This window comes from Camellia sinensis, unplaced genomic scaffold, assembly GCF_055761805.1.
Source record: "Camellia sinensis isolate YWXY unplaced genomic scaffold, ASM5576180v1 Unanchor13, whole genome shotgun sequence".
NCBI classification, from domain to species: domain Eukaryota; kingdom Viridiplantae; phylum Streptophyta; class Magnoliopsida; order Ericales; family Theaceae; genus Camellia; species Camellia sinensis.
Genome location: NW_028129009.1, coordinates 7404237 through 7429724, shown reverse-complemented (window position 1 = coordinate 7429724; position 25488 = coordinate 7404237). Strand labels below are relative to the sequence as shown.

The 25488-nt window shown below is 41.0% G+C and overlaps 2 protein-coding genes across 2 annotated transcripts; one reads left to right on the top strand and one right to left on the bottom strand.

The window, feature by feature from the left end:
• The first annotated feature begins 39 nt into the window (after positions 1-39).
• Positions 40-1916, top strand: LOC145814811 (uncharacterized). Its single transcript, XM_082911749.1, has 6 exons — positions 40-126; positions 189-288; positions 372-565; positions 852-1030; positions 1203-1685; positions 1850-1916. Exons 1-6 carry the CDS (start codon positions 40-42, stop codon positions 1914-1916), a joined length of 1110 nt encoding a protein of 369 aa, XP_082767875.1.
• Positions 1917-3000: 1084 nt separating this feature from the next.
• LOC145814810 (conserved oligomeric Golgi complex subunit 3-like) lies at positions 3001-4413 on the bottom strand. The gene is made up of 4 exons (XM_082911748.1): positions 4280-4413; positions 3608-3691; positions 3400-3507; positions 3001-3093 (listed from the first exon to the last, which is right to left on the bottom strand). The coding sequence occupies exons 1-4, from the start codon at positions 4379-4381 to the stop codon at positions 3001-3003; spliced, it is 387 nt and encodes a 128-aa protein (XP_082767874.1). The 5' UTR covers positions 4382-4413.
• Positions 4414-25488: the final 21075 nt, after the last annotated feature.

Genomic DNA, 25488 nt, shown 5'->3' with positions numbered 1-25488 from the left:
TCAAAACGACTAAGAATTTCATTAGGGGAGACTGTGTCGATGGCGCAGGGGGCTTTTGTGAAAGGAAGACAAATCTTAGATGTAGTTCTAGTGGCGAATAAAGTTGTGGAGGAATATAAAGTTCAGGTAAGGAGGGAATTCTTTTTAAGGTGGATTTCGAGAAGGCATATGATCACGTGGATTGGCAGTTTTTGGATTTTGTATTGGAAAATGAGGGTTATGGTGGGAGGTGGAGATCATGGATTAGGGGATGTTTGTCAACGTACAATATGTCTGTTTTAGTTAATGGTAAACCAGGGAAATGTTTCAAGGCTTCGCGAGGATTACGACAAGGAGATCCACTATCTCCTTTTTTTTTTTTTTGGTGGCAGATGTACTGGGCAGGATGGTCGATAGAGCTAGAGAAGTAGGTCTCTTTGCAGGATTGGAGGTGGGGGGGAATAGAGTTAGTGTCACACATTTACAGTATGCGGATGATACCATATTTTTCTCAACAGGGGATGAAAGTCATATAGTTAATCTTTATTCAATTTTGAGACTTTTTGGGGTAATTTCGGGGCTTAAGGTAAATTTGGAGAAAAGTAGTGTGGTAGGAATTAATATACAGCAAGATCTGCTTTGGAACAGGGCGTCTCTTTTAGGATGTGGTATAGAGGGACTTCCGTTTAAGTATTTAGGTCTTCCATTGAGGGGTAATCCTAGAAGTGAAGTTTTTTGGAATCCAGTTGTAGATAAGATTGGTAAGAGGCTAGAAGGGTGGAGTAAGGCTTTGTTGTCACGCGGGGGTAGATACACTTTGGTTAAGTCGGTTCTGAGTGGTATTCCTATTTATTTTTTTATCTTTGTTTAAGATATCGGTTAAGGTGGCAAAGACATTAGAAAAGTTGGTGAGAGATTTTCTTTGGGAGGGTAAAGATGAGGGGAAGAAGGATCATCTGGTGAGTTGGGATTTAGTTTCGTTACTTGAGGAAAAAGGGGGTTTGGCTATTGGTAACATTTTGGCTAAGAATATGGCTCTTCTTGGTAAATGGTTATGGAGATTTCCACTTGAGTGATTCACTATGGCATTTGGTTATTAGAAGCAAGTATGAGATTCAAGACAATGGTAGGGACTCACAGGTGGTTTTACGGGGTAACTGTCGTGCTCCTTGGAAATCAATTTCGCACATCTGCTCCTGTTGGTATTGTCATCTCTTTGTCAGGGTAGGCAATGGGGTACTTGTTCGTTTTTGGGAGGATGTTTGGATGGGTCAATCTTCTTTTGCTTTTGATTTTCCACATCTCTATAGAGTGGCTCGATCTCATAACTCTTTTATTGCTTCCATGGCTTGTTCACTTTTGGCTCCAATTTCCTGGAATTTTGATTTTTCTAGAAATTTTAATGATAAGGAGGTTGCACAGTTAGCGTCTTTGTTGTCCAGAATTAATAATTTCTCTTTGGCTCCTCTTTTGGAGGACAAGAGGGTTTGGGCTCTTCATTCATCTGGAATATTTTCTCGTAAGTCCTTTTTTGATAATCTCATTGATAGTCCTCATGTTACTCAATTTCCTTCTTGCAAAAGAATTTGGAAGGCTTGTGCTCCTCTTAAGGTGAAGGTGTTTATGTGGGCTTTGGTTCATGGAGGCATTTTGACAAATGATATATTGCAGAAACGGAGACCTAATCGATTTCTAAATCCTCAGTGGTACATTATGTGTTGTAAGAATGAGAAATCCATAGATCATTTATTTTTGCATTGCCCAATTACTTTGATTATATGGCACAAATTGTTTTTGTTGGGGGACGTTATGTGGGTAGCCCCGCAAAGGAGTGCGCATATGCTGCAAGTTGACTTTCGCGCTTTTGCAGGATCGAAGAGAGCCAAAATGTTATGGTCTATTGCGGTCTTTGCAACTTTTTAGGTTCTATGGCTTGAAAGAAATACAAGGGTGTTTGAAGACAAGTCCAGAGAGATAGACTGCATATGGGATTGTGTGTGTCATCTAACTTCTTTTCGAGTTTCAGGGAATCCTCTTTTTAAGGGGGTCCCACCTTTTTTATTAGCTAGAGATTGGTTGGCAGTGTGATATGTAAAATTTTGTTTTAAGATTTTTTTGTTAGGTTTAGTTTTGTGTTTTTTCCTTTTCCTTTGTAAGAGGATTCCTCATCCTCATTTTCTTTTTTGAGTTTGTTAATAAAGTGCTTTGTTGTTGATCAAAAAAAAAAAAAAAAATGATGGAAAAAATCATTTTAAAACTTTCTTCATGGGCTCACCACGAATGAGAGGAAATTTGCACAAAAGTTGTTGCATGAAATACATTAAGCAAAAGATACAAATATATAAACAAAATTTAAAGATTTTGCTCTTGAATTTCTCTACATTTTCTCTTCTCAACCATGAGAAATAATTTTCCTTTCCTTCTTTCCTGTCTTTTTTCTTCATTTATTTTAACTTCTCTTCTATTTTTCTCACCTACCAAACATAGCATTTTGGCTACATAAACCCTATTTCACCATTTTGATTTGTCTAGGGCTGAACTCACTGTTAGTGTATATAGTGATGCTTTTTTTGTAATCTTTCTTGCTACATCAACTTTCCTAGAATGCATTCAACAAAAATTAACATCTTAAAGTCGGTGCCATAAGATTGAAAAAGAGGGCTCCCATTTGATATAACAGGGCAGTTTAACCCAAAGACAATTATCACAGTAAAACTGACATTCTTTGTATGTTGAATATTTCGATCAAGAAAGTTATACTATTCATCTTAAAAGTCACTAACAGAAAAAAAAATAATGATAATAATAATTCATTTGCAATGATGGAGAACGGAAGGTAATCTGAGAAAGAATGATGATCATTTGTAGTTAAAATGTTGTTCAGAGTCAAATATGAAAAAAAATATTCAATTCCCATAAATTTATTTTTACCTGTCTAAGAAAGCATGCTAAACAATTATGAAGACAGTTGCCATCATTGTTTTTTCTGTTGAAAACCTTGCTAATGGGGAGAAGGTGCTTCTAATGGATGTTGAATCCAAAAAGGATGGGTAACAAGCTAAACATTTCTTTGTCTGAAAAACCAACCTTCTTTGTCTTTCTAGAAGCATTTGGCTATAGCATAATAGAAGGTCATTTGAGGATGTTGAGTGGCTAGTGTGAAATCTTACGCTACCTCTTTTTTTTGAATATTCTACATTCTTTTGGTTCTCAAAGCATGGGCTTTCTGCTATAGATCTTTTTGTGGAGTCTACTACTAGATTCAGTTTTTTGGGTAGAAATAAGATTTAGCCCCTCCTTGTATATGCAAATGAATTCTATTGCCCTATTGCAGTCTTCAATTGATATATTTTCTTGTTTATTTGAAAAAGAGAGAAGGAAAAAAAAAAAAAAACGAAGACAAGAAATCAAGTGGCTTACCTGATTCGTATTGACCAAAACTGCTTCAATAGCCCCCGATTCTTCCACAGTGCAGTGCTTAGTTGAAATGGATAAACCATTATCTTGTCCATGTACACGCTCCTGGGACTACAAAAGCAAAAGCTCGCTAATTGGCATGAAATTGTTGCACTGAAACATAAGCATTCACAGAGGTTGTAACGCATTATAGCACAGTGATGAGTCTCACCAATTTGACAGGATAAGGTTGCTCGGCAAATGCATGAGAAAGTGCTACTATTGCTGCTTGTTGCTGCTCTGTCAACGGAGCATTCTGCACAAACAAAAATTGCAGGACATAATGACTCACCCACAAAACCTCTACTAAAAGTGGTTTTACTACTATAAAAAAATAAAAATAAAAAAAACACCCAAACACACAAACAGATCACAGTGGCAAAGCTGAGAAATTTATCGAGAGGGGGCATGTATTTTGTATAGTGTGTATATATAATATATCATCAAAACCTAATTTGAGAAATATAAAACTAATTTTTCACATATTTTTAGGAAATAGAAACCCTCGTTTTCCGATTTCCAAAATCCTAATATGGGTTTCTTGTCCCTATAATAATTAGCCATAACACAACACATAATTCCTCATAATTTATTTTTAAAATCAACAAACCAAATTTAACCAAATCACAATATCAAAACACATAAGAAAACCACAGATCAAATGAGGGAGAGGAGAAATGAAAAAAGGGGGAAAATGAAGAAAATTACAACCTCCTTGGATGCCATTGTGGCATATGCAGACCTTAAAAATATTTGACAAAAAAACAAACATTTTGCAAAGACACCAAAAATAGATATAGATATAGATATATAAAATGGATAAAGAAACAAGGAAGAATGAAACCTGTTCCCAAGTAAAAGCGAAGTTGTAGCCTTTTGAAATGGCTCCGGATTTGGGAAGGCTTGGAGAGGCACCTGTTGCTGCTGCTGCTTTGGTCGTCGACATTTTTTTTTTCCTTCTAGAGATCTGCGGCTGATACTCGTTGTTGTTGTTACTGTTGCTGTTGTTGCTTTGGTCGTCATTGTTGTTGGGGTCACTTGGATCTAAATTCTTCTCAAACCATCTTTCGAGCGTTGAGATCCTCTAGAGTCATTTCCTAGAGTGATCTCCTACAGTGAAGAAAGGATGCCCAACACGTGTTCCACTCAGCCTTTCAAGGGTTGAGATTCAAACTCACAAAAATGACGTCGTTTTAGTGAGTAAATTGAAAAAAAGAAAGAAATATTTCAACGATGCAGACATGAAAGTTGGGTTCTCTGGAAACAAGAAGAAGAAGCCATAAATGCAATGGAAGCTGGGTTTTCTGGAAACAACAAGAAAAAGCCATATATGTAAACAATATAAGGAAATGTCTAGGTTCCATTGCTGCAACTTCCAACAATGGTAGTAAGATGACCAACAATGGTGAAAAAAAATCTTAACCAGAATATGTGATTTGGGTCAGTGAGTACTAAATTAGAACATGACATTGAGTTTTCAGTGAAACAAATTAAACGAAAAATACAGGAAACAAAAAAGGATCCAAATTAGAACATGAAATTTTAATGGCAAACACAAGTAACCCAAAAAACAGATCTGAAGTTTGAATCAAGAGTTGATAAATGGATGTTATCAAGCAAGCTTACTAAGACCCAATTGACAGACCCATGGAGAGAGAGAGAGAGAGAGAAATTTATGGATGAAATTTTGAACTTTTTTTTTATTGAGATTAAGAAAGAGAGATTATAACTTGTTTTTCACATTTTTAACTTTTTTTTAATTGACATTGAGAAAGAGAGAAAACCCACCATCCTTCTTATTCTTCTTTTTCTTTCGATCCAGGAGTCTAGTTGTTGCGGCGGAGGCGGCGACGGCAACGGCGGCGGTCTCTAGGGAAGATGAGAGCACAAACCATAGATCTATGTTTTTCAGATTGCATTAGGGTTTAGAGAGAGAAATGAGGAAGATGAGGAAGAAGATGAAGAAGGGTAGAAGGAAGACAGCTATTTTCGATTTTTTTTTTATAAAATTTTGCCCAAAATGACGTTGTTTTGGAGAGTTTGAATCTCAGCCTTTGGTTTGATGAGTGGGCTACGTGTCGACTGCTTGTGTTACACTGTAGGAGATCACCGTAGGGACAGTACTCTAGAGGATCCTTACGCATCTCGCGACTCCCTCCCATCATTCAACAATTTTTACATCTAATTTTTTGATATAAATTATTTTAAATTTTGTCATTTTTTTTAACAAAATCTTTTTAAAAAATCTCATCTCATTCCAAAATTTTCTTTATAATTTTTTTTTTCAATACTTCATATTTTTAAATTTTTATCAAATTTAAATAAAAAACTAATTTTTATCATCAAAACCTAATTTGAGAAATAGAGAACTAATTTTTTGCATATTTTTAGGAAATAGAAACCCTCATTTTCCGATTTCCAAAATCCTAATATGGGTTTCTTGTCCCTATAATAATTAGCCATAACACAACACATAATTCCTCATAATTTATTTTTAAAATCAGCAAACCAAATTTAACCAAATCACAATATCAAAACACATAAGAAAACCACAGATCAAATGAAGGAGATGAGAAATGAAAAAAGTGGGAAAATGAAGAAAATTACAACCTTCTTGGATGCCATTGTGGCATATGAAGACCTTAAAAATATTTGACAAAAAAGCAAACATTTTGCAAAGACACCAAAAATAGATATAGATATAGATATATAAAATGGATAAAGAAGCAAGGAAGAATGAAACCTGTTTCCAAGTAGAAGCGAAGTTGTAGCCTTTTGAAATGGCTCCAGATTTGGGAAGGCTTGGAGAGGCACCTGTTGCTACTGCTGCTTTGGTCATCGACATTTTTTTTCTCTTTCTCCAAGAGATCTGCGGCTGATACTTGTTGTTGTTGTTATTATTGCTACTGTTGCTTTGGTCGTCGTTGTTGTTGGGGTCACTTGGATCTAAATTCCTTTCAAACCATCTCCTGAGCGTTGAGATCCTCTAGAGTCATTTCCTAGAGTGATCTCCTACAGTGAAGAAAGGATGGCCAACACGTGTTCCACTCAGCCTTTCAAGGGATGAGATTCAAAGCCACAAAAACGACGTCGTTTTGGTGAGTAAATTGAAAAAAGAAGAAGAAATATTTCAACGATACAGACATGAAAGCTGGGTTCTCTGGAAACAAGAATAAGAAGCCATAAATGCAATGGAAGCTGGGTTCTCTGGAAACAACAAGAAGAAGCCATATATGCAAACAATATAAGGAAATGTGTAGGTTCCATTGCTGCAACTTCCAACAATAGTAGTAAGATGACCAACAATGGTGAAAAAAAATCCTAACCAGAATATGGGATTTGGGTCAGTGAGTACTAAATTAGAACATGACATTGAGTTTTCAGTGAAACAAATTAAACGAAAAATACAGGAAACAAAAAAGGATCCAAATTAGAACATGAAATTTTAATGGCAAACACAAGTAACCCAAAAAACAGATCTGAAGTTTGAATCAAGAGTTGATAAATGGATGTTATCAAGCAAGCTTACTAAGACCCAATTGACAGACCCATGGAGAGAGAGAGAGAGAGAGAGAGAGAGAGAGAGAAGTTGATGGATGAAATTTTGAACTTTTTTTTTATTGAGATTAAGAAAGAGAGATTAGAACTTGTTTTTCACATTTTTGACTTTTTTTTTATTGACATTGAGAAAGAGAGAAAGCCCACCATCCTTCTTATTCTTCTTTTTCTTTCGATCCAGGAGGCTAGTTGTTGCGGTGGAGGCGGCGACGACAACGGCGGCAGTCTCTAGGGAAGATGAGAGCACAAACCATAGATCTATGTTTTTCAGATTGCGTTAGGGTTTAGAGAGAGAAATGAGGAAGATGGGGATGTTGATGAAGAGGGGTAGAAGGAAGACATCTATTTTCGATTTTTTATTATTTTTTTAAATTTTGCCCAAAACGACGTCGTTTTGGAGAGTTTGAATCTCAGCCTTTGGTTTGATGAGTGGGCTACGTGTCGATTGCTTGTGTTGCACTGTAGAAGATCACTGTAGGGACAGTACTCTAGAGGATCCTTACGCATCTCGCAACTCCCTCCCACTATTCAACAATTTTTACATCTAATTTTTTTACATAAATTATTTTAAAATTTGTCATTTTTTTTAACAAAATCTTTTAAAAAAATCTCATCTCGTTCCAAAATTTTCTTTATAAAACTTTTTTTTTTTTTTCAATACTTCATCTTTTTCAATTTTTATCAAATTTACATACAAAACTAATTTTTATCATCAAAACCTAATTTGAGAAATAGAGAACTAATTTTTCGCATATTTTTAGGAAATAGAAACCCTCGTTTTCCGATTTCCAAAATCCTAATATGGGTTTCTTATCCCTATAATAATTAGCCATAACACAACACATAATTCCTCATAATTTATTTTTAAAATCAGCAAACCAAATTTAACCAAATCACAATATTAAAACACATAAGAAAACCACAGATCAAATGAAGGAGATGAGAAATGAAAAAAGGGTGAAAATGAAGAAAATTACAACCTCCTTGGATGCCATTGTGGCATATGCAGACCTTAAAAATATTTGACAAAAAAGCAAACATTTTGCAAAGACAACAAAAATAGATATAGATATAGATATATAAAATGGATAAAGAAACAAGGAAGAATGAAACCTGTTCCCACGTAGAAGTGAAGTTGTAGCCTTTTGAAATGACTCCAGATTTAGGAAGGCATGGAGAGGCACCTGTTGCTAGTGCTGCTTTGGTCGTCGACATTTTTTTTTTCTCCCAAAGATCTGCGGCTAATACTCGTACTTGTATAATTACAAATGGCTCTCTGGTCGTCTGTGCTGCAGCAGCATTCATACAATTTTAACGACAGTTATTCGTGATCAAGAAAAACTACGATATCAAATCTCGTCACAAGTAAAGAAATATATGGGGAACTAAATTATATTCAAAATACTAAAATCAGAAAAGAGATATGCTGATTTTTCAATTATTGTGAGATATTTCAAAACTAGGAACTCTCTCTCTCACTTTCTTCCTCATTCAAATTGATTCAGATTGTGGCGACAAATTGGGCGTGCATACCTGGGAGGGAGAGTGGGAGGGTTTCGGAGATCGGGGGACTGTTTTTTCACTGCCTATTTGTTGGCGATTCGGAGGATTCAGAGCGCGCTCTTTCGATCTCGATCTCGATCTCAATCTCACTGCTGTTGATAAATTGATAATAGACTGATGAAATGAAATTGAAACGAAACAGCTAGCTAGTCAACCGATCGCTTTGTCATAAACCGCTACCGTTTCAATTCGCTTAAACAACTCAATTGTTGTTGTTGTGGTTGTTGTTGTTGTTGTGGTTGTTGTTGCTGTCATTGTTGTTGTGGTTGTTGTCGTTGTCATTGTTGTTGTTGTTGTCGTTGTCATTGTTGTTGTTGTTGTTGTCATTGTCGTTGTTGTTGTTGTTGTTGTCGTCGTCGACATTTTTTTTTCACCCAGAGTGTTTTCACCCAGAGTGTTGTTGTTGTTGTTCTTGTTGTCGTTGTCATCGTTGTCGTTGTTGTTGTTGTTGTCGTTGTTGTCGTCGTCGTCGTTGTCGTCGTCGTCGTTGTTGTTGTTGTCGTTGTTATTGTCGTCGTTGTTGTCGTTATCGTTGTCGTTGTTGTTGTCGTCGTTGTTATTGTCGTCGTTGTCGTTGTTGTTATCGTTGTTGTCTTCGTTCTTGTTGTCGTTGTCATCGATATTTTTTTTTCTCCCAGAGATCTGCGGCTAATACTCATACTTGTATAATTACAAATGGCTCTCTGGTCATCTGCGCTGCAACAACATTCATACAATTTTAATGATAGTTATTCATGATCAAGAAAAACTACCATATCAGATCTCATCACAAGTAAATAAATATATGGGGAACTAAATTATATTCAAAATACTAAAATCAGAACAGAGATATGCTGATTTTTTAATTATTGTGAGATATCTCAAAAGTAGGAACTCTCTCTCTCGCTTTCTTCCTCATTAAAATTGATTCAGATTGTGGCGACAGATTGGGCGTGCTTGCTTGGGAGGGAGAGTGGGAGGGTTCCAGAGATCGGGGAACTGCTTTTTCACTTCCTGTTTGTTGGCGATTCAGAGGACTCAGAGCGCGCTCTCTCGATCTCGATCTCGATCTCTCTGCTGCTGATAAATCGATAACAGACTGATGAAATGAAATTGAAACGAAACAGCTAGCTAGTCAACCGGCCGCTTTATCATAAACCGCTACCGCTTCAATTCGCTTAAGCAACTCAATTGTTGGCGTTGTTGTTGTTGTTGTGAAATTGAAACGAAACAGCTAGCTAGTCAACCGACTACTTTGTCATAAACCGCTACCGCTTCAATTCACTTAAGCAACTCAATTTGTTATTATTGTTGTTGTTGATATTGTTGTTGTTGTGGTTGTTGTTGTTGTTGTTGTTGCGGTTGTTGTTATTGTGGTTGTTGTTGTTGTCGTCGTCGTCGACATTTTTTTTTCTCCCAGAGTGTTGTTGTTATTATTGTTGTTATGGTTATTGCTATTGTTGTTGTCGTCGTCGTTATTGTTGTTGTTGTTGTCGTTGTTGTCGTCATCATTGTTGTTGTCATTGTTGTTGTTATTGTTATCGTCGTCGTCGTTGTCGTCGACATTTTTTTTTCCTCCCAGAGATCTGCGGATGATACTCGTACTTGTATAATTACAAAGGGCTCTCTGGTCGTCTGTGATGCAGCAGTATTCATACAATTTTAACGATAGTTATTCGTGATCAAGAAAAATACTAAAATCAGAACAGAAATATGTTGATTTTTTAATTATTGTGAGATATCTCAAAACTAGGAACTCTCACTCTCGCTTTCTTTCTCATTAAAATTGAATCAGATTGTGGTGACAGATTGGGCGTGCTTACCTGGGAGGGAGAGTGGGAGGGTTCCGGAGATCGGGGAACTACTTTTTCACTGCTTGTTTGTTGGCGATTCGGAGGACTCAAAGCGCGATCTCTCGATCTCGATCTCGATCTCGATCTCTCTGCTGCTGATAAATTGATAATAGTCTGATGAAATGAAATTGAAACGAAACAGCTAGCTAGTCAACCGACCACTTGGTTATAAACCGTTACTGCTTTAATTTGCTTAAGCAAATCAATTGTTGTTGTTGTTGTTGTTGTGAAATTGAAACGAAACAGCTACCTAGTTAACCGGCTGCTTTGTCATAAACCGCTACCATTTCAATTAACTTAAGCAACTCAATTGTTGTTATTGTGGTTATTGTGGTTGTTGTTGTTGTTGTGGTTGTTGTCGTTGTGGTTGTTGTCGTTATTGTTGTTGTTGTTGTTGTCGTTTTCGTTGTTGTTATTGTTGTCATCATCGTTGTCGACATTTTTTTTTCTTCCAGAGTGTTGTTGTTGTTATTGTTGTGGTGGTGGTTGTTGTTGCCGTTGTCGTCGTCGTTGTTGTGGTTATTGTTGTTTTTGTTGTTGTCGTTGTCATTGTCGTCGTCGTCGTTGTTGTTGTCGTCGTTGTTGTCATTGTTATTGTTGTTGTTGTTATTGTTGTTGTTGTTGTCATCATCCATATTTTTTTTTTCTCCTAAAGATTTGCGGCTAATACTCGTACTTGTATAATTATAAACGGCTCTCTGGTCGCCTGTGCTGCAGTAGCATTCATACAATTTTAACGATAGTTATTCGTGATCAAGAAAAATTACGATATCAGATCTCGTCACAAGTAAATAAATATATGGGGAACTAAATTATATTCAAAATACAAAATCAGAACAGAGATATGCTGATTTTTCAATTATTATGAGATATCTCAAAACTAGGAACTCTCTCTCTCGCTTTCTTCCTCATTTAAATTGATTCAGATTGTGGCGACAGATTAGGCGTGCTTACCTGGGAGGAAGAGTGGGAGGGTTTCGAAGATCGGGGGATTGCTTTTTCGCTGCCTGTTTGTTGGCAATTCGGGGGACTCAGAGCGTGCTCTCTCGATCTCGATCTCGATCTCTCTGCTGTTGATAAATTGACAATAGACTGATGAAATGAAATTGAAACGAAACAGCTAGCTAGTCAACCGACCACTTTATCATAAACCGCTACTCTTCAATTTGCTTAAGCAACTCAATTGTTGTTGTTGTGAAATTGAAACGAAACAACTAGCTAGTCAGCTGACTGCTTTGTCATAAACCGCTACGGCTTCAATTCGCTTAAGCAACTCAATTGTTGTGGTTGTTGTTGTTGTGGTTGTTATTATCGTTGTCGTTATGGTTGTTGTCGTTGTTGTTTTCGTTGTCGTTGTTGTCATTGTTGTCGTCGTCGTCGTTGACATTTTTTTTTCCTCCCAGAATGTTGTTATTGTTGTTGTTGTGGTTGTTGTACTTGTTGTTGTCGTCGTCGTTGTTGTGGTTGTTGTTGTTGTTGTCGTTGTGATGGTTGTTGTTGTTGTCGTCATTGTTGTTGTTGTTGTCATCGTTGTTGTTGTCGTTGTCGTTGTTGTTGTTGTCGTCGTCGTCGTCGTCGATATTTTTTTTTTTCTCCTAGAGATTTGCGGCTGCTACTCGTACTTGTATAATTACATATGGTTCTCTGGTCGTCTGTGCTGCAACAACATTTATACAATTTTAACAATAGTTATTCGTGATCAAGAAAAACTACGATATCAGATCTCGTCACAAGTAAATAAATATATGGGAAAGTAAATTATATTCAAAATACTAAAATCAGAACAGAGATATGTTGATTTTTTAATTATTGTGAGATATCTCAAAACTAGGAACTCTCTCTCTCGCTTTCTTCCTCATCAAAATTGATTCAGATTGTGGCGACAGATTGTGCGTGCTTACCTGGGAGGAAGAGTGGGAGGGTTTCGGAGATCGGGGGACTTTTTTTCACTGCCTGTTTGTTGGCGATTCAGAGGACTCAGAGCGCGCTCTCTCGATCTTGATCTCGATCTCAATCTCTCTGCTGCTGATAAATTGATAATAGACTGATGAAATGAAATAGAAATGAAATAGCTAGCTAGTCAACCAATCGCTTTGTCATAAATCGCTACCGTTTCAATTCGCTTAAACAACTCAATTATTGTTGTTGTTGTTGTTGTGGTTGTTGTGGTTGTTGTTGCTGTTGTTGCTGTCATTGTTGTTGTGGTTGTTGTCGGTTTCGTTGTTATCGTTGTTATCGTTGTTGTTGTTGTTGTCGTTGTCATTGTTGTTGTTGTTGTTGTTGTCGTTGTCGTTGCTGTTGTTGTTGTCGTCGACATTTTTTTTTCACCCAGAGTGTTGTTGTTGTTGTTGTTGTTGTCATCGTCGTCGTTGTTGTAGTTGTTGTCGTTGTCGTTGTCGTTGTCGTCGTTGTTGTTGTCGTTGTTATTGTCGTCGTTGTTGTCGTTGTAGTTGTTGTGTTGTTGTTGTTGTCGTCGTTGTTATTGTCGCCGTTGTTGTCGTTGTCGTTGTTGTTATTGTTGTTGTTGTTGTCGTCATTGTTATCGTCGTCATCAATATTTTTTTTTCTGCTAGAGATCTGCGTCTAATACTCGTACTTGTATAATTACAAATGGCTCTCTGGTCGTCTGTGCTGCGGTAGCATTCATACAATTTTAACGATAGTTATTCATGATCAAGAAAATCTACCATATCAGATCTCGTCACAAGTAAATAAATATATGGGGAACTAAATTATATTCAAAATACTAAAATCAGAACAGAGATATGCTGATTTTTTAATTATTGTGAGATATCTCAAAACTAGGAACTCTCTCTCTCGCTTTTTTCCTCATTAAAATTGATTCAGATTGTGGCGATAGATTGGGCGTGCTTACCTGCGAGGGAGAGTGGGAGGGTTCCAGAGATCGAGGAACTGCTTTTTCACTACCTGTTTCTTGGCGACTCGAAGGACTCAGAACGCGCTCTCTCGATCCTGATCTCGATCTCGATCTCGATCTCTCTGCTGCTGATAAATCGATAATAGACTGATTAAATGAAATTGAAACGAAACAGCTAGCTAGTCAACCGACCGCTTTATCATAAACCGCTACCGCTTCAATTCGCTTAAGCAACTCAATTGTTGGTGTTGTTGTTGTTGTTGTGAAATTGAAACGAAACAGCTAGCTAGTCAACCGACTACTTTGTCATAAACCGCTACCGCTTCAATTCACTTAAGCAACTCAATTTGTTATAATTGTTGTTGTTGATATTGTTATTGTCGTGGTTGTTGTTGTTGTTGTTGCCGTTGTTGTTATTGTGGTTGTTGTTATTGTCATCGTCGTTGACATTTTTTTTCCCCAGAGTGTTGTGGTTGTTGTTGTTGTCGTCGTCGTCGACATTTTTTTTTTCTTTCTCCCAGAGTGTTGTTGTTGTTATTGTTGTTGTGGTTGTTGTTGTTGTTGTCGTCGTCATCGTCGTTGTTGTTGTTGTCGTCGTTGTCGTTGTTGTCGTCGTTGTCGTCATCATTGTTGTTGTTGTTGTCATCGTTGTTGTCGTTGTCATTGTTGTTGTTATTGTTATCGTTGTCGTCGTTGTCGTCGACATTTTTTTTTCCTCCCAGAGATCTGCGGGTGATACTTGTACTTATATAATTACAAATGGCTCTCTGGTCGTTTGTGATGCTGCAATATTCATACAATTTTAACGATAGTTATTTGTGATCAAGAAAAACTACAATATTAGATCTCGTCACAAGTAAATAAATATATGGGGAACTAAATTATATTCAAAATACTAAAATCAGAACAGAAATATGTTGATTTTTTAATTATTGTGAGATATCTCAAAACTAGGAACTCTTTCTCTCGCTTTTTTCCTCATTAAAATTGATTCAGATTGTGGCGACAGATTGGGCGTGCTTACTTGGGAGGAAGAGTGGGAGGGTTCCAGAGATCGGGGAACTGCTTTTTCATTGCCTTTTGTTAGCGATTCGGAGGACTCAGAGCGCGCTCTCTCGATCTCGATCTCGATCTCTCTGCTGCTGATAAATTGATAATAGACTGATGAAATGAAATTGAAACGAAACAGCTAGCTAGTCAACCGACCACTTTGTCATAAACCGCTACCGCTTCAATTTGCTTAAGCAAATCAATTTTTGTTGTTGCTGTTGTTGTGAAATTGAAACGAAACAGCTAGCTAGTTAACCGGCTGCTTTGTCATAAACCGCTATGCTTCAATTCGCTTAAGCAACTCAATTGTTGTTATTGTGGTTATTGTGGTTGTTGTTGTTGTTGTGGTTGTTGTCGTTATTGTTGTTGTTGTTGTTGTTGTTGTTGTTGTCATTGTCGTTGTTGTTATTGTTGTCGTCATCGTCGTCGACATTTTTTTTTCTCCCAGAGTGTTGTTGTTGTTGTGGTGGTGGTGGTTGTTGTTGTTGTCGTCGTCGTCGTCGTTGTTGTGGTTATTGTTGTTTTTGTTATTGTCGTTGTCATTGTCGTCGTCGTCGTCGTCGTTGTTGTTGTCGTCATTGTTGTCGTTGTCGTTGTTGTGATTGTTATTGTCGTTGTTGTTGCTGTCATCGTCCACATTTTTTTTTCTCCTAAAGATTTGCGGCTAACACTCGTACTTGTATAATTACAAACGGCTCTCTGGTCGTTTGTGCTGTAGTAGCATTCATACAATTTTAACGATAGTTATTCGTGATCAAGAAAAATTACGATATCAGTTCTCGTCACAAGTAAATAAATATATGGGGAACTAAATTATATTCAAAATACAAAATCAGAACAGAGATATGCTGATTTTTCAATTATTGTGAGATATCTCAAAACAACTGTAGACACCCCATTTTTGACCGACCTTAAGACTCAGACGTCACCGATTGAGCGCTTGGTGATGTTGCATAATGTGCTTGTTCAGAAGTTTCAGAGTCACGGCCGTGAGCCCTACCTCCGGACTTCCGAACCCTCTTTTGTGCTTTGCCTCGGTTTGCGAATCAGGCTCGGTTTTCTTTGTTTCTTTTCTTGAGGGAAGGGAGAGGTCCCGTAGACCATCTCTCAATGTCCGTAGGCTACATTTGGTGGCCGTAGGCCATTTTTCCCATTTCGGAGTCCGGTTTCCGGTTTTCGGAGCCGTCAGGCCGTGTGCCTTGGTTCGGGACCGCTTAACCATCTCCTATTGCTCCGGTTTTTGGCATACTTCCTATTTTCTCCCTTTTGAGGGACACTGGGGTCTGAGAAACCCACTTCGTGGTCGAATGCCACTTTCGGTGCTTAATAGCCCATTTTCGGGACCTCGAACTGTGCGTTTTGGCCCCCGAACATTCGTTTTGCATCGGTTTTCGTTCATTTTTGGTAGGTACCTCTGTTTTATTACCGGGGAGGTCACTGAAGGGTGAGAAGCCAGTAATTGTTGTAGCAACCAGTTATACATCCTCCGACGTCCTCCGGCGCCCGTTTTTCACACTTCCGGGCTAATGTTTAACACCTTGGGCCCATTTTCTCGAACTTTGAACCACATATTTGTGATGTACACACATGGGAGGACCCTAAAAGTTGGTGGCCGGCCATTAATGTTACTTGACCCTTTTGACCCCCTCCTTCCGGGCTAATGTTGAACACCTTGGGCCCATTTTCTTGAACTTTGAACCACATATTTGTGATGTACACACATGAGAGGACCCTAAAAATTGGTGGCCGGCCAATAATTCCACCTGACCCTTTTGACCCCCTCCTTCCGGGCTAATGTTGAACCCCTTGGACCCACTTCTTAGACTTTTAACCACAGGGTTGTGCTGTACACAGATAGGAGGACACCATCAGTTGGTGGCCGGCCACTAAATCAGATTGACCCTTTTGACCCCTAGCCGGCCGGCTAGGGGGTGTGGCCGGCCGGCCACCTACAGCAAAGATACCTGGCCGGCCGAGATCCTCACACTGTGCACTTTACAGCTGTAGGGCTTTATCCCCCAGAAAATATCTTTATCCGGGGGATATTTTGTGGGGGAAAGTTTGTCTCCTTTTCCCCCACCTTTACACCCCCTTTTTGGCCCTTATAACCAGCATTCCATATCATCTTTTGGGGTTAGAAAAATTTGTCTTCAAGCTTCCATACACAAATCCCTCTCTATACTTCTCATTTCCTTGAAAACTTCTAAGTCCCTAATCACCATTTCTTCTACACCACCAAGCTCTACCATCACCACTTCATTTCCAGCAACAAGGAGAGCTTCTCAAAGGCTAAAGGAGCTGCAAATTGGTCCAAGAAGCAACAAAAGATTTAGTCTTCAAGGGTGAGTAACATTTCTACTCTTTTGAGCCCTCCATGATGCACTTGCTTCATTGATCCTCTTATATGTCATAATCTTGCATGCTATTTTTGGCCCATGAGTAATCTGTTTTTGAGCATGTTGTAAACTGATATTAGGCTTATTTTGAGCCCCTCTTCAACATTGAAGAAGGGCTCAACACCATTTGGGACTTCCATGTTATACTTACCTTTATACTCCCTTTTTAGTCCCATTTTTGCATGCTATGGCAGCCTGCCATGCTTTCGTTTTTGGCCATTTTACAGTTCTGAAAATAGTCTTATTTTGGTCCATTCTTCATGTTTCATTTAGGGCTTTTCATGGTTTGGGACCTCCATATGCCACTTCATGTTATATCTCTCTTTTATTCCCCATTCTTGCATGTTTTGTTAGCCTATCATGCTTTTGTTTTTGGCCATTTTACAGGCCTAGAGATAGTCTTATTTTGGCCTATACTTCATGTTTCATTAACATTTTTTTTCTGTTTGGTGATTATTTTGTATACTTCATGTTATAGCACCTTTTGAGCCTCAATCTTGTGCCTTTTTTTAGCATGTTTGTATATTGATTTGAGGTTTTCCATATACTGTAAATATTCATATTTTTGGTCCCTCTCCAATGTTGTAGAAGGAAATGTTTCAGTTTGGATTTTTCTTATATCACTTGCTTCATTACCCCTCTTTTGGCCCCTATTCTTGCATGCCATTTTTGCCCTACCTATGCTTGCTGTTTGACCATGTTTATAACTGTGAAAGTGCCTTTTTTGGGACTGCCTAGCTTCTGTCTTTGCATTACATGTCCATATTGTGCATGTTTGGCATAGTTATAGGCCATTTCGGGTGCCTAAATTCGCATTTCGGGACAATTCCATGCATTTAGTGTCATTTCGCCTCATTTCGGGACTGTTTTCCCCCATATTTTAGTGCTGAAATTCTATTAGAATGATTGCTTTCCATTTCTATGTCATTGCATTGCATTCTGCCATTGCCTCGGTTTGCGTGCCCGTGTGCACGCATTTCGAGGCGCCTCATTTTCATCCATCGGCATCCTATGTGAGTGTGGCTGAGGCTCACTCATGTTGGTATAAGCCCATATCACATTCTCATGTCATCGCATCACATTCTATCATCGCCTCGGTTTGCGTGCTCGTGTGCACGCATTTCGAGGCACCTCATTTTCATCCTTCGGCATCCTATGTGAGTGTGGCTGAGGCTCACTAATGTTGGTATAAGCCCATATCACATTCTCATGCCATTACACCGCATTCTACCATCGCCTCAGTTTGTGTGCCCGTGTGCACGCATTTCGAGGCACTTCATTTTTATCCGCCGGCATCCTATGTGAGTGTGGCTGAGGCTCACTCATGTTGGTATAAGCCCATGTTACATTTTCCATGTCATTTGCATTGTGTATGTCATTTTCTCGGTTTGCGTGCCCGTGTGCACGCATTTCGAGGCATCTCACTTTCATAGCATGGCGTATGTTAGGATTGCATCTTAGTTGCATGTCATGCATATTGCATTGTGTCCGGAATAGGAGTTAGCCCGGGCACGGGAAACGAGGTGCATTTCGTACTCCGAGTGACGGAATGTGTCTCAATTCCCCAGTCACCGACACTCCGGATTATCCATGATGGAGTTAGGTTTTAGCTGTAGTTTCATGTGCATTCATCCTATATTGAGTTGTGCATTTCGACTCCTCGGCCATCATGCCTCGGTATGCGTGATTGGTAGCACGAGGATCGAGACATGCATATATCTGTGCAAATACATTGCTATGCCCCTTTTCTGCTCTCTGTTGCAGCAAAACGAAGAATCAGCAACTTTTTGGGGCTTGGCACGCTTTTCAAGTACAGGTGTAAACAGAGGCTAATTGGGGCATTCCGGTGGATTTCCGCGCAAGACAACCCGGACATGCATCATCCATCAGAAGCAAGGCAGTCCCTGGCTTGCATACCAGTTTTATTTATTTTCTTAGTTAATTTGTTAATTAATTAGGATTTTGTAATATTTTGGACTGTAATATTCTTTCATTCGGGACTGTAATATTTGGACTGTATTATTTATTCGGACCCTCTGCGCGAGGGCACAACTGTAATAAGTGTGCGTGAGTGTGATGTATGTCTTCCAACCCCACGTCTTTCTTCACTTTTATTTATCCGCTTATGATGGTTAGATTAGGGCATATTTCAATTAGCATACAGTATGACAGCATGTTTGCATTCATTCATCAGTTTTGCATGCACCGGCCTCGGCGCATCATACTAACTGCATTGTATTTTTCAATTCTAAATTGAATACATGATAGTTGTAGCATTTCATATACCATCTTAGAATAGCCGAGCCTGCTATAGTTGCATTTTGCATGTGTTGCATTAGACATTTCTGTATACTTAGGATTCATACATGATTTCTAATGAGTTTCTATTTTGGCTTGGAGTACTCGGTAAGTTTTATGCTTTAGCATCCTTGCATGCGTGTGAGTGCTGCCATGAATAGCATGCTTACTATGAGGCTATGTGCTTATATGATATAACTGCCTGAATGCCTGTGGGTGAAGGTCGAGTTACTTGAATTGGGATAAATCATCAACTATTTGTTTTAAGCCCACTAGATAGTGGCAAAACCATCTTTTCTAAGCCCACCCGAGGGTGGCAAAATCTGCATTTTAAGCCTACTTGCGAGTAGCAAACCATCTTTCAAAAAAAACAAACATGAAATGTTTTGTTCCAATTCAGGCGACCCGGTCTATACTTATATGCTGTGTGCATCACATAGTGACCTAGGCTAATAACCGGAATAAGGACACACAAAGTTTTCAAAAATTGATATCATGGTTAGTAGAGGCCGATCTTTGATCGGGCGAGCGGGGGTGCTCACGAAGTGACCTTCCCCAATCGTACCCAAGTTCCCGAGCCGAGGCAACTTTGGTGATGACGGACACGTGGCCTTTGGCACCGAGTCAGGGTTTCCTAAATTTCCCATTAAAAAACATTGAGGTGGCGACTCTGTATCTGGCAAAGCAGTCCATGTTTGGCACTTCTTTCAAAATCTGTTTTTTCTCAAAACGATTTGCCGGATTTGGACTCTTTGGTTCAGACTTAGAACCGTGACTACACAAAAGTCGAGTCCGAGCTGTAGCGAGGTCCCCCGCGGGCTTGTTACAATTTCTGGCGACTCTGCTGGGGATTTAGAGAACTTGACTCGAACTCGTGATATCTGTTTTTGACTACACTTGTGTGCTTCTTTGCATCGCATTTGCATTGGTGCGCCTAGGACACCGTGTTTGCCATCTGCTATTCCTGAACGGTTTGCCGGAGGCTTGTCTTGTCAAGGCATGACCATAAGGCTGACCGGTTGTGGGCTCTGCCAGTATGGGAACACAAACCCCGGTTTTACCGGGGCACCCTCTTTGACCATTCGACCTAGTGCATATTCGGATCCTTAGTGACCATTCCAAATTAGGATAGGTTGCTTACCCGTTTATAGGTTGTTTGAAACCACTGTGTGCGTAGTGAAACCCTAGCTCCTGACAAAATAGGACAGGGAAACCCTACCCCAACATAGGGGTGTTTTGGCTCTCACTTATCTGTTATGTGCTTTAGAGTGCCTCTCTACAGGAATGTATGTATCAGTATATGAGTTTGGGCGTCAGGCCTGCGGGCATCAGTTCAGTACATGAGTTTGGGTATCAGGCCTGCAGGCATCAGTTCAGTATTGTCAGTATCAGGCCTGCGGGCATTAGTTCAGTACATGAGTTTGGGTATCAGGCCTGCGGGCATCAGCCAGTATTTGAGAATTAGTTATCTGCGGATATCAGATTCTGTTTTAGGGGACAGTGATACAGGGATAATAATCAGTGTTTGAGGACAGTGTGTTATTCAGCTTATTGACTGTGTGTTGATTATGCCCGGCTGTGTGTCATGCATTTTATTTTAAGCTGTTATGCTGTCCGTTTATCTGTTTATTTATTTCCTTTTCGCTTTATTTATCTTTTGCTAGGTCAGTTTTTAGCACAATTGCTTCCAACCCAGCAGGCATTTCCCAAGCACTTTGGACACGAGGTCGTCGACTCCATCGATCTGAGGATCTAATCGACGGACAGCCAGTGTTCCATTCTCTACCCCCTATTACCAGAAGGAAGCAGAAAAAGCGCAGTGTATCTGAACAGAGATCACCAGAACAGTGGTTTCCCCCATCAGTGGACAGTCGGATTGAGATCCCCATTGAGACAGATCTGCCAGTAGTTCAGACAAATCAAAACAGTATGACGGCACCAATAGGAGTTGAGGAAATGATGCGCCAAATGCAGGAAACCATGCGGGCCATGCAGCAGGATACCGTTCGCTAGGATGAACTCGCTAAGCAACAGGCCGAAATTATGACCCAGCAGGCTGAGCTGATTACCAGACTGCAACAACAGAATACAGCATCTGCTTCACACCAAATTCCTCCTCCGGCAGGGGCCCCATTACCTGAGTAGACACCTGCTGTTCAGAACGCTCCTCCAAACACCCAGAATACTGTACCGACTATCCAAAACTTACAAGAAGATACGAATCTTCCAACGGGGCCAGCTCCGCCCCCGCTTCCACCACAACTGTCCAAGGTCCATGCACCCAATCGCCCCGACTCTCCCTTCGAGTTCGAGGTTGATCATACAGCTCTGAAATTGAGCAAACTTGAGAAACTCTTTAAGAAATCCCAAGGGGTCAAGGCTATGCCGGATATCGAAGACAGATATACCGAGGAGGCCGTAACACTCCCCGATAGGTTCAAAATGCCACAAATCGACCGCTTTGACGGGTCCGGCGACCCCATGGTCCATCTCCGACTGTTTGCAGACATCTTGCGGCCAATGGGCCTAACACGACCACAGAAGCTTTCACTATTCGGTCGAACCCTGTCGGGTGTGGCCGCCCACTGGTACGCAAAGTTACAAGATGAAGTGAAGAAGAATTGGGATGAAATGGCTGAGGCCTTTGTCGTGCAATATTCATACAACACTCAGATCGAGATCACAACTCGTGATCTCGAAACGACAAGGCAAGAGCCCAAGGAAACTTTCTCGGACTTTGTGATCCGATGGAGGGCAAAGGCGTCAATGATGACTTTAAGGCCCACTGACAAAGATCAAATCCGGATGATTGTGCGCAATCTCCACCCAAAGTTGATGCAGAGAATGATTGTAGTCCCCTTCCCTACTTTCGCAGATTTACATGAGATGGGGGTGCAAATCGAAGATGCAATGAAACAAGGTCTATTTGACCACGACAGAGAACAACCGAGGAGGACTTTCAACCGCAACAACAATGCGGGCCCGAGTGGCGCTGCAAATACGAGAGCCTTGGAAGTTAGTATGGTCACTACCACTCCCCCTCCCCCTCCAAGGCCTATGGCTGCCACACCCTTCTCCGGCGCGTCCGGAAGCAACACACAAACCAACAGATTCCAACCGCGAGGCCAAAGGACCTTTACCCCACTATATATGCCTCTGACCAAAGTTCTGGGAATATTGATTAGAAAAAATCATTTGAAACCCCTGGAGCCAAAGCCATTACCAAATCCACTCCCCCCCTCTTATGACCCAGCAAAATACTGTGCGTACCACCAACAACACGGTCATGACACCGACCGTTGTTACAGATTGCGTCATGAGATCCAGGATCTTATTGACAAACAGGTGATCGCGCCTCCTGATAAACCCAATGTCACAACCAACCCTCTCCCACCACATAACCAACCTCCCCCTCCCAACAGAATTAATTTTATCCAGACTGGGGTCGCATCTTACGATCCTAGTATCTATATTACTCCCACCCACCTACCCAAGCCGGAGGTGCTCCTCCCCGATTGCACTGATTTCTTGTGCATGGTGGACATCTCCAAAACCCAACTAGAACCGACGGTGGTGACCGTCGAAGATAGGGCAGGGCAGATTTTGGGAGAGAATGAGATTGTTGAATCTGGGACTGGACAGAGTTTTGCTGGGGGAGTCTATGATCCAAGCAAGTACATCCTATCAACGAGCCGAATTGGGCCAGGTATAGAATTGCCAGAGACAGGAGAGCTATGCATGATCCGGGGGGATGGATCTGGGCTATGGGCAGATGATATGACAGCCGTAGAGGAGGACTTTGCCAACTTGCAATTTTTCGATGACTAAGAACTGGGGGATACGTCAATCAACTGGTATGATTATGAGGGATCAGCGGAGGCCACTGGATGGCTCGAGGATCAACCAGATGCAGTGGGGGAAGCCCAACCAGAACAGAGCCCGGCAGGGTCGGAAGTATCAGTTGTGGCCGGAATGGCCGAAAGTCAAGTTGTATCGCCGGAGAGCGCCGGTGCTAAGAATTCCGCTCGGGACATGGGCATTATGGATACGGGAATTGTTGAACAAACAGCTGTACTGATGCAGCTGGAACGAGAAAAGTTTGAGGAGGCTGAGAGAATTAGGAAAGCTAAAGGCCCCGAGGGGACTGAAAGTGCTGCGTGCACGAAGATGGAGAATGCTGCGAGCATGTGGACAGGGAGTACTGCGAGTGCAACTAAACCGGAGCCAGACAGGTGTCTGTTGGCTGCCGATGGAATGTGGTGGGAAGACGATGACTTATGTCTTGTCCACACGGATGAAGATTGGGGAAATAATCAACCGGATGACACTTGGTACCTCGATGAGGTTGACCATATGACAAGAAGTGGGCGGTATTTCAAACCCCTACACCTGGACCAACCCGAGGCATCCAGGAAGGATAGAGAAGCGGAGAAACAGAAGGAGAGGCAGATTGAAGATGAAGCTGTGCTGAAACAATTAAAGAAGATACAAGCAGACATCTCCATCTGGGGACTGCTAATGGCATCACGAGTACATAGAGAAGCTGTCCTATCTGCTATGGACAAGTCTAAACTCTCCATAGACACCACGCCTGAACAGCTGGTTGGGCTGGTTTTTCCGGGAGGAGGTTCCCCGGCATTAACCTTTTCGGACAAGGAACTACCGCCTGAGGGCACAAATCATAACAAACCTCTCTATATTTCTGTGGAATGTAGAGATAAGTGGATACCGGTGGTACTTGTTGATACCGGGTCTGCGATTAATGTCTGCCCGACCAGAACGGCATATGCAATCGGGTTAAAGCCCGTGGACTTCGTCCCAACTACCCAAGTGATCAGAGCATACGACAATACCAGCAGAGAAGTGATGGGGACTGTTAAAATTCAAACCAAGGTTGGTCCAGGACAACACAGCATCGAATTTCATATTTTGGACGTTCCCGCAACCTTTAACCTACTTTTGGGGCGACCGTGGTTGCACCAGGTCAAAGCAGTCTCTTCCACTCTACATCAGATGCTAAAGTACCCTCACGGGAAAGGGGTAGCGATCGTTTTTGGGAATTCATCAATCCATCCGCCACCGGAAGTGTCCACACCTGTCTTGGAGATCAAGCACGGCACGGAGGATGTGTTTTTGTCGGGGTTCACTTTGGCCGAGGCTCAAGTGGTGCAGAATGTCATGGCTGTGAATGAGGGTATGTACGTTAGTGCTCAATCTATCTACCTCATGAACAAGCTAAAACATACTCCCGGGATGGGATTAGGGAGAAGCGGCCGGAAGGGCGTCTCAGTGTTGGCCGAAGTGCCACACAACCCTCATGCCTTTGGACTGGATTATCTGCCCACCAAAGAGGACTGGGTGAGGAAAGGGAAAGAAATGGCCGGAAGGGCCAGAGCAAAGAAGGCTGGGAAGCCATTTGAGTTAATGCATAGGCCCATCTGGGGTACTCTAAACGGACGTTTCGTCCGGGAGGGGGAAGATTTTCCATTCTGCGGCTTCCCGGAGCCATGGCTAAACGCGGAGGGGAAGCGCGCGCCTGGTTTTGAAATCTTCTTCGACATACAATTATCTGGGGATGACGTTGCCGAGGCGCTGACAGACCCACCAACTGAGGTTGAGCAATGTGAAGCAGTGGATCCTGAGAGCACAGAGCTTGAAATGGGGGTAGCACTGGCGAGTCTACTATCAGATCCTCCGATCGACCAAGAGTGCTTGGGGGATAACTCTTCGGTTTCTATGATTGGAGATGAAATAGCTGCAGGCTTTCCAGCGCCGATCTTGGATGCATCTATCGCACCTTCTCTCATCTGGCAATATGAAGAAGGCTTTTTATCTAGCAGCTCCGGGTCAGGTAGTGAGCCGGAATCTGATTCTACCGAATCTTGTGCGTCGGAATCAGATTCTAGCTCAACTGAGTCTGAGTCCGGTATTCCTGGGGGTGATAACCCAGATGCCACAGTCCTGTCTAGGTCGTCTTTTTCATTTTCTTTTGAGTCTGTTGTAACAGAGGAATCTGACGGCTTGGAAATATTTAATGAGAATGATGTGGATGTGGTTTCTGAGTATTTTTCTGTGCCTTTGATTTATTGCTTAAATCAGGATTTTCAAAATTTTGATGAAAACAACGAGGGAGAAATTCCCCCAGTTTTGCAACGATTAATTGATCAAGAGCAGGAAAGATTTGTTAAACCTTTAATGGATGAAATCACTACTGTGAATGTTGGTACTGAGAAGGACCCGTGGCTGGTCCAGATCGGGTCCACGTTGTCTTCGGAGGAGCGCGAGCGCTTAGTCGCTTTATTAAAAGATTTCAAAGATGTTTTCGCGTGGTCCTACGAAGACATGCCTAGAATCGATCCTGAGATTGTACAGCACCGGATCCCTCTTGATCCCGAGGCCCGCCCTGTCAAACAGAAACTCAGAAGGATTCGCCCGGACTGGGCTCTCAAAATTAAGGAAGAGGTCACCAAGCAAATTG

Coding starts and splice junctions, on each gene's coding strand:
- LOC145814811 (XM_082911749.1), top strand. CDS start 40: ATGGCGCAGGGGGCTTTTGTGAAAGGAAGACAAATCTTAGATGTAGTT. Junction 127..188: donor TGGAGGAATATAAAGTTCAG/GTAAGGAGGGAA, acceptor GTGGATTGGCAG/TTTTTGGATTTTGTATTGGA. Junction 566..851: donor GGGTAATTTCGGGGCTTAAG/GTAAATTTGGAG, acceptor TCTTTGTTTAAG/ATATCGGTTAAGGTGGCAAA.
- LOC145814810 (XM_082911748.1), bottom strand. CDS start 4,381: ATGTCGACGACCAAAGCAGCAGCAGCAACAGGTGCCTCTCCAAGCCTT. Junction 3,508..3,607: donor AACCTTATCCTGTCAAATTG/GTGAGACTCATC, acceptor TTGCTTTTGTAG/TCCCAGGAGCGTGTACATGG. Junction 3,094..3,399: donor TTTTGGTCAATACGAATCAG/GTAAGCCACTTG, acceptor ATTATGCTATAG/CCAAATGCTTCTAGAAAGAC.